At 45.6% G+C, this 8,805-nt stretch overlaps 1 protein-coding gene across 2 annotated transcripts in view; it reads right to left on the reverse strand.

Annotated features, from left to right (window-relative positions):
* The window catches only part of si:dkey-122a22.2, a 52,040-nt gene extending 47,365 nt beyond the window's left edge, over positions 1-4,675 (reverse strand). The window contains exons 1-4 of one of the 2 annotated variants that reach the window (XM_017715638.2): positions 4,472-4,675; positions 2,139-2,301; positions 1,945-2,016; positions 323-399 (exon numbers count right to left, since the gene is read on the reverse strand). In XM_017715638.2, coding sequence (XP_017571127.1) covers positions 323-399; positions 1,945-2,016; positions 2,139-2,301; positions 4,472-4,534 — 375 coding nt within the window. In that variant the 5' untranslated portion in view covers positions 4,535-4,675. The remainder of the gene's footprint in view (positions 1-322; positions 400-1,944; positions 2,017-2,138; positions 2,302-4,471) is intronic. The other variant, XM_037534144.1, reaches the window with a different exon arrangement.
* Positions 4,676-8,805: the final 4,130 nt, after the last annotated feature.

Below are 8,805 nucleotides of genomic sequence, written 5' to 3' on the forward strand. Positions count from 1 at the left end.
GCACACAGCTGAACTAAGCATAATGTTCCAGCTTTTCTGGACCTCGCGATGCCACAAACACGTTTACAGCAACAAAAGAGAAAGCTTCGTGTTCAGAATAAGGCGCCTTGGGCCACGCGCAGCTCATTATAAACACTTCTACAGGACGGCGCTCCGGCTCAGCGTTTGAATGCGTTTCCCCATCATCAGCAACGCATGAAAACCCACACAAAAAACCTGATGAGACTTGTGTCGAGCACAAGCGTCGTCTTCCCGCACAAAGACAAACTGCTTGCATCTGCAGGCGACTGTTACAAAAAGTCAACAACCTGATCGAACTTGCCTTTGTTGCTTGGGAGATGCTCTCCTGCACGTGATACCAAACGTCTGAAGACATTCCAGTCGGGGCATCTAGGATTACTGTGAAGAGACGGAGAAGAAAAGCTGTTTAGGGCTCTGATAGTCAGAATCAGACAAACATGACTGAGCAAAATCCTGAGAAGTTGAGAAATACAGTGAAAGTGACAGAGTGGCTGGAACAGAAAACATCGTGGATGGCTGTAGTTTCTAAACTCTGGCTGAGCAACATTCATACACTGATACACATGTTTATCAGAAATGCATATATGCACAATTACTGTTTGTGATGAAGTTTAAAGATTGGCAGGGAAAAAAAAAGTGTGCTGTGCAAAAATGATGCCACGTTTAGTGTTAATTTTTTTGCCAATATGTCCTGAAGTGACCCTCACGCGCACATCCTACTCAGTAACGTCGCGTGAATCCATGTGTCTCAATTAAGGGGGTGCATCCTTCGGAGGCTGCATTTGAGGGCCGATTGCATCACAGCGGTGCAAATAAGCTATCGCATTTCGAAGGCTCTTTCATATGCAGCTGAGAAACGAGTCCTTTTCCTTGGCAAACAGGCGCATCCTTCGCCAGCCAACATATCCCAAACTTCACTGCATGCCGGTAGGATTCGAGAACATGGCAGCATCAACGGAGAAGCAAAACAGAGGCTGAAGAGACATTTTTTAAATATTTATACACAAGTATTGGGTTTAAACTGAGGCGAACGGCTGACAACGCAAATGAAGAAAAAAAAAAACCATCAGTAGCCAACGGCAAAGCATCTCTAGCTCTAATAAATAAAAAAAAACAAAATCAGTTTCTGGCTCCGTCTTTAAAGGACTAACAGAACTTGACAAGAGCGGCGTTTTGTGGTGCAGCGATAAAGGCGGGAACAGCGGAGCTATGAGGCAAACAAAATCCACCGTGGGGCAGACAGTCTCATTTCAGTTCAGTCTCCGCGGGTCTAAGCAGCCTTCGAAAGACACACCTTCGTAGACCGTGTCCTTCAAAGGATAAAGCCCCTGAATTGGGACACACTGAATGAATTACATGCGTCATCGGCACAAATTAACGAGCTTCACTGTGATCAGCTCTGAGAAAAAGGTGAGAAGCTGCTTTTCCACCGTTTACAGGCTTTGTGGACAAATCTGATCTTTTCAAATCAGACCCAAGCCACGGTCATGTGTGGTTCTAGATTGGATACGCATCCGATTCGTGGCCATGTGACCTTGGATTACCGATTTTAAATCAATTGTCTAAACGAGTGTGAACCATCGAGTCAGAGAGATTAGTGTCTCAGTTAAAGGACTGTCAGTAGGTAGTTGTGCGTCCTTTGCAGCAGCGATCGGGGGGCTGTCCTCTGCATCTAGCACCAAATGGAAACAGACCACCAAAGTTTCGCAGCAGCAACATCATAACTCCTTCCCCTTGATCAGCTATGAGGTGGTGAACAGCGAGGGAGAGTTATGGATGTCTCATCTTTGTCTCTCTTCATTACGCAATGTAACACTCCAGCTTAGCGTGCTGCTCGAATTCATGGCTCCAAACTACCTTTTCATCTGGAAACGTAAACCTGCAGCAGTGAAGCTTTTCCAATAGAACAAGAAAAGGATTTACCAACTGGTTGTCCGTGGCCTTTGCAGATGAGGCTGATCTTCTGGCCTAAACCAACATCTATTAATTGCGCACCTAGTAAAAGGAAAAAAAGTGTTTCTTTAATATACTGCAATCTTTCCATCAGCAGATTTGGATCACGTTGATATGTAGTCACAGCCCAGTTAGGCCAAAAAAGGGCAAGAGTGAAGCTGTACCTTTAGGGCCGAGCTCCTGTCTCTCTCTTTGAAGTGAGGCATAATTGAGGAAAGGTGGTACGAAGATCACAAGAAGGAGGATCTTCCCTAATAAAACCACAGTGGACCAGCAGCTCCTCTTTTCCTGCTGTTTGTTCACAGCAGCAGGCGCCTCACAGGTTGCCTGCAGGTAAAAGAAGTTTCAGTAGAGAGTTCAGCTTCTCCGCTGCCCTCAGTCGACGAACGCCAGCCAAAAAATATTCTACACAGAAAATAGTCAAACTCAAGACTGAAAGGTGAAGCTTTTTTGCCAATGCTCTGAATGTGATGTACAAAATACAGCCAAACGCTAAACACTGAGGTGTTACTAAACAAAATACTCTATTAAAAAGAAAATAAGCCAAAAAAAATAAATAAAAAAATGCATGCAAGCTAATGTGCTGCCAAGCCAAGAGATGCCATCAAAATGATGTATAATATGATATGAGGTCCTAAAGCATCCTAATCTGCCCAATTTACCTTTATTTCCCAGAAGAGTTTCACAGGCGCAAGTTTGAAACTCACTCATCCCAACAAAATTCTGTCTAAACCACATTTTAAAAATAAAACATTAATAACAACTTAAATGGTGGTGTGTGACAGCAGTTACACTACAAGGTCCACCACCCAAAACATATCCAACCAAGAGCAGCTCTGAGGTCAGAAACTGTCCACTGATGCAGATCTAGTCCAGTGATGACCCTGCTCAAGCACATCATCTAAACCTGGAAATTAGCTGATGAGGTGCCCAAATAAGTCAATAAGACTTCCTACCATCTTCCTTGGTTTTGCTTCAGTTGCAGCCTTGCTGACTACCAAGTGAATAAAACCGAAAGGAGAAAGGCTCCAAATTTTTACCATGTTTAATTACGCAGATCATGTAAACATGCTGAGGGGCATAGTGCACAGAGGTCACCAACTTTCTGCAGAGTCAGTCGCTACAGACCTCCAAATTTCATGTGGCCTTCAGATAAGCTCAAGAACAGCGTAGAGAGCTTCATGGAATGGGTTTCCATGGCCAAGCAGCTGCATCCAAGCCTTACATCACCAAGCACAATGCAAAGTGTAGAATGCAGTGGTGTAAAGCGCCGCCACTGGACTCTAGAGCAGTGGAGATGTGTTTCTCTGGAGTGACCAATCACGCTTCTCCATCTGGAAATCCGATGGACGAGTCTGGGTTTGGCGGTTGCCAGGAGACGGTACTTGTCTGACTGCATTGTGCCAAGTGTAAAGTTTGGTGGAGGGGGGGATTATGGTGTGGGGTTGTTTTTCAGGAGTTGGGCTCGGCCCCTTCATTCCAGTGAAAGGAACTCTTAATACTTCAGCACCAAGAGATTTGGGACAATTTTGTGCTCCCAACTTTGTGGGAACAGTTTGGGGACGGCCCATTCCTGTTCCAACATGACTGTGCTGCACTGCACAAAGCAGGTCCATAAAGACATGGATGAGCAGGTTTGGTGTGGAAGAACTTGACTGGCCTGCACAGAGTCCTGACCTCAACCCCACAGAACACCTTTGGGATGAATTAGAGTGGAGACTGTGAGCCAGGCCTTCTCATCCAACATCAGTGTCTGACCTCACAAATGAGCTTCTGGAGGAACGGTCAAAAATTCCCATAAACACTCTAAGCCTTGTGGGAAGCCTTCCCAGAAGAATTGAAGCCGTTATAGCTGTAAAGGGTGGGCCGACATCATATTAAACCCTATGTATTAAGAATGGGCCGTCACTCAGGTTCATGTGTGTGAAGCCAGACGAGCGAACACTTTGGGAAGTCTAGTGTAAGTAACTCGGACCACTGGAGGTTTGGACAGTAAATAAAACGGCTGTATTAATGTTCTCGACACCACGGCCCCTGGCTCCTACCACCGCCACTGTGAAGAAGCAGAAGCTAGCGAGTTTCTCCACAATGAACCAATGCCTGTTTACACTTGAATGACTGAATTACTCAAAAAAGTTCTGAAGAAAATTCTGAAAATTGGTGTAAATGTTGTTTTCGGACGCAGCCGAGCTGTGAACCGACTGCACACCAACATGGGAGGGAACAGACAGCAGGCGTTTCTAATGAAGCGTGTAGTATTATGGCTTCGTGTTTCTTAATGCTACTTACAGCAGAAACTACACGAAGCCTTATATAAACTTTGATTTACTCATTAAACTCGTTCAGCTTTCGCTCAGCGAGGTTACGTCCCCGTCTCTCTCCAGCCTGAGGGAGCCGCGAGGGGAGGATACAGCCGGTTAGCACGCCAGCTAACTCCACATTAGCCTTGAGTTGACGGTAAAGTGAACGACACAGCGGCGAGGACGGAGCTCACAACCTTTCTCCTGTCAGGCTGAGCCCTTTCACCGCCGTCCTGTCCGGCCGTCCTCTTTCGCAGCATTTTCTCTACCCGTTGCTAAATTCACCCCGGACCGCGGCGGAGAGAACGAGCCTCTTCAGGACGCTTCGTGTAAACTCGGCTTCCCGGTTCGGATGTCTGGGGCTGTGTTCCGATTGGTGCACTTGCGGTCTACACACTTGTACACTAGTTAGCCGTTTTTGCTGAAACCGCGAGTCTGCCAGGACTCAGATTTATCAAAGGGTGATCGAACTCATCTGTATTTTCAGCCTTTCTTACTGGATGGCCTGATTATAAAGTTAAAAGACACGGATGATTGCAAGTTAGCATTTTCTGTGATCCAAGGGCGAGTGGTAGTGGCCAGGCAGGGAAAACCCACCCATCTTTTAAATTTCTGCATCGTAAGCCAAGTCATTCAGAGAGGTCTGAGGCGAGAGGGAGACGCTTGGTATTTCAAGCTGAGAGTTCTACAGTGGTCCTAGCTATTACTACTACTGATACTTCTGCTATTAATTTTAGTATGATCGTTTGTAGGTAGTTTGAGCAGAGGAGGATAGAGAGGTCCCCCCCATTGTGAGCCCTGGTTCCTCCCAAGGTTTCTTCCTCAGCTCTGAGGGGAGTTTTCCCCCCCTTGCCATTGTTGCCACCGGCTTGCTCACCTGGGGGTTTTAAAATTTCATGTTAAAATTGTGTCTTTACTGGAAATCTGAAGCTGCTTTGTAACATCAGTTGTAAACAGCGCTATAAATACATTTGATTTGGTGGCGATAAGATGCAGGAGGCACAATGTCTACAAAGCAAATCTGACCATTTTATTTACTATTCAAAATGACCAGTGATTTCTCATGAGTTTAATTTTCAAACAGGAAACTCAAATTCAAGAACTTTATTCCAAAAATGCTACGTCACGTTTTCACGTCACTACCGAAACAAAGTTTGTCTGTGGGTGGAGCCTAGTTTTAGCCACACCCTTGCATTTTGAAGCAGGAAGTGAGACTGCATCCCTGTCCATTGCTGCATGGTGGGCAGTTAGCTTAAAACAATGGGATCCAAGTGTGACCCAAAGTGAGAGAATCAGTATGTAACACTAAAAATTGTCATATTTTCCACAATTGAGTAAACATTTATGTATTTTAAAGAAAAATATTGAATGTGTGTAACCGTTCAAAGCTGTGCTTGCTAGTCATACTAGCTAGCGATTATTTATTATTATTATTATTATTATTATTATTATTATTATTATTATTATTATTATTATTATGGTGGTGTGGTGGGTAACGCTGTCGCCTGGGTTCGATTCCCCGGCTGGGTGACCGGGGTCCTCTGTGTGGAGTTTGCATGTTCTCCCTGTGTCTGCGTGGGTTTCCTCCAGGTTCTCCGGTTTCCTCCCAGTCCAAAGACATGCAGTCAGGCCAATGCTAAATTGCCCCTGGGTGTGAACGTGTGAGTGTCTGTCTGTCTGCCCTGCGATGGACTGGCGACCTGTCCAGGGTGTATCCTGCCTTCCACCCGATGACTGCTGGGATAGGCTCCAGCACCCCCGCGACCCTGACTGAGAAGTGGCTTAGAAAATGGATGGATGAATAATAAATTTATACAGCACCTTTCACAAACCTAAGAATGCTTTACATTGTATCAAAAAAAAAAAAAAACACACACACCCCCACACACCCACACCCCCCCAACACACCAACCAAAGACTAAAGAGAAGAAAAAAGGAAGGTTTTTAGCAGAGATTTGAAGGAACAGGGTGAAGAGCAGTTACGAAGAGTGGAAGGTAGAGAATTCCAGAGTTTGGTGGCAGCAAAGATCTGAAAGATCTGCCACCCAAAGTAAAAAGTCTAGTTGAGGGAACTGTAAGGAGTCCAGAATTAGAAGATCGGAGAGCACGAGAGAGACAATATAAAGAAACAAGATCAGAAAGAAATGTCGGAGCCAGACCATGTAAAGAGCCTTGAAGGTAAGAAGGATTTTGTACTTAATCCAAGAACTAACAGGAAGCCAGTTCTGCTTAAAATGATCCAAGTTTGTCATGACCGAACCGGTCGCTACTGAAACATGTGATTAAGATTTGATATAATTGGTTATGACAAATTCAATTCTGTTTTAATAAAATAAACATAATCAAGGACAGTGGGGGGGGGGGGTGCGGGGGCACTCAAATCAAAATATTTTAGCCTAAAGTCCAAGAAATGCGTTTCCAACTCCGAGTCAAATTTGTTGAATGATCCATACAACGTTTGTCCAACAGGTCACCAGTCGTTTGTTAGAAGAGCTGCTGTAACTGCTGACCACATCCCTGTAAAACTCTCAGAAGGAGAACCTGGAATTATCAGTGTGTGTATAAACTGGCATGTTCCCATGCAGCCTTTAGTCTTCCAGCTGTTTCTGTGCTCACCAGCCTCCTGAGCAGATTTAGACCGAGTTCCAGTGGGATTCACTCTCTCCAGCATCGGGCCACTGACAGGCTGGAGTGCCACAAACTGCTTTTAATACGCTCTTAGAGGAGGACCCGTCTATCACGGGGGATGTAGGTGAGCGAGGGAGGAGGGTCTACTGAGACTGGGGTGTATTTCCCAGGCCTTAAAAGGGGAAATTTGTTCTTATTGTCTACCAGGGCTGTCATCATTACTGGCTTCCAAGCAGTAAATCAGTTTAAAAGTGCATGTTCTCAGCTTAGTAATTAGCTTGCATTGTGAATAATAAGTAGTATCTGCAGGCCAAAGCCAGTTTATGACTGGCTTTAAAAAAAAAAAAAAAAAGGAACATCTGATCGTGGCAAGACGTTCCACTGTGAGAAGCCACGCAAAATTATGGGAATGATGTGTAGCTTCCAAGAAGCCTCACATTTCTCAAAGAGAAAAAGACAAAAAGATGATGATCTGGTGGTCTCAGAGCAGTGGATGGGCCACGCCAGGCCCGGACCTCCACATCACAGATTGTGAGAAACAGGAAATGCAACCAACTTCTAAGACTGATCTTTGGAGGTGTGGAAAAATATCCCTACAGATTTCTTTGAAAAGTTGGTTATGGGATGGCAGGGAGGCGGACCCAAATGCAGAACTGAAAGCCAGTGAGGGGAAAAAGGGAAGTTAGGAGATTTATTGGGGCAACGGAGCGGATGTTTCTGATGGTGCAAATTGGGTAAACCTAGAGCCGCGTTCGAACCTTGGTGGAAACCCTTCAAGGAAGGGAAAGGAAAAAAAAGGCGGGAACGCAGGAAAGCAGCGTGCTCTAATAAAGGTCGAGTTAGAACAGAGGAAAAAAATGAATGAGAACACAAGACACTGCCACATGATCATGACGGGTAGGCAAGCTTTATGCTTCCCTTTACTTGTTCGCTCTTAGAGCAAACACCTTTTGTATGGCTTGGATTCTTTTTTTCCCCCCTTTTTGCAAGTTATTTGGGGGCAATTACTCTCTTCTCAGCCTTCTTTTCTCTCTTTTCAGGGCAGTTTCATTTACTTTTCTTTGGCTAAATACCTTACTGATCACCCTTCTACAAAGGTGTGACAAACACTGCCATTTGCCACAGCCTTAAGTAGGGGAGGCTACAGGTGTGTCAGGTTAGCCTGATTAGTCCATGGCTCCCCCCATTGGCAACAGGCGGTGCAGGTTGGGCACCTTGCTGCCATCGCCCTCTGCTGGCAGCAGGCAGGGCCAGCTGGACTCTTACACTGGCAACTTGTCTCCTGAAAAGAATGGGCGTAGTGGTAAAGGTAAATGGTGGACACACTAAGGCACAAATCCCATTTCACCCCTCGCCCCTAATAAACATTGTGTTACATTAGTTTAGTGTTGTTTCAATGTATTATGGTCCTTTTCTTTATCACAAGCGTTAATAAATCTTGCTAGCTAGCTAAATTTCCCATTCCACCTTGAATAGGCTGGCAGATCGGGCCTAAGTCAGGAACGTTACGTTCCTGCAGAGTTTAGTTCCAACCCGTATCCAATAAGCTGCCCCAGCCCTCACTTAACTCTAATACATAGGTGCCCAATCCTGGTCCTGGAGATCTACCCTGAAGAGTTTGACATGCTTGGCTCTAATATTCAGATACTTCTGAAGGCCTTCATTACTTGGTTCATGTGTTTTTGGTTTGAGACTGAGCCAAACTCTGCAGGTTGGTAGATCTCCAGGACTGGACACCCCTGCTCTGATCCAACACCCCTGCTGGGCACCCCTGCTCTGATCCAACACCCCTGCTGGGCACCCCTGCTCTGATCCAACACCCCTGCTGGGCACCCCAGCTCTGATCCAACACACCTGCTGGGCACCCCTGCTCTGATCCTGGCACCCCTACTCTGTTCCAGCC

This window comes from Pygocentrus nattereri, chromosome 24 (genome assembly GCF_015220715.1).
Source record: "Pygocentrus nattereri isolate fPygNat1 chromosome 24, fPygNat1.pri, whole genome shotgun sequence".
Lineage (NCBI taxonomy): Eukaryota > Metazoa > Chordata > Actinopteri > Characiformes > Serrasalmidae > Pygocentrus > Pygocentrus nattereri.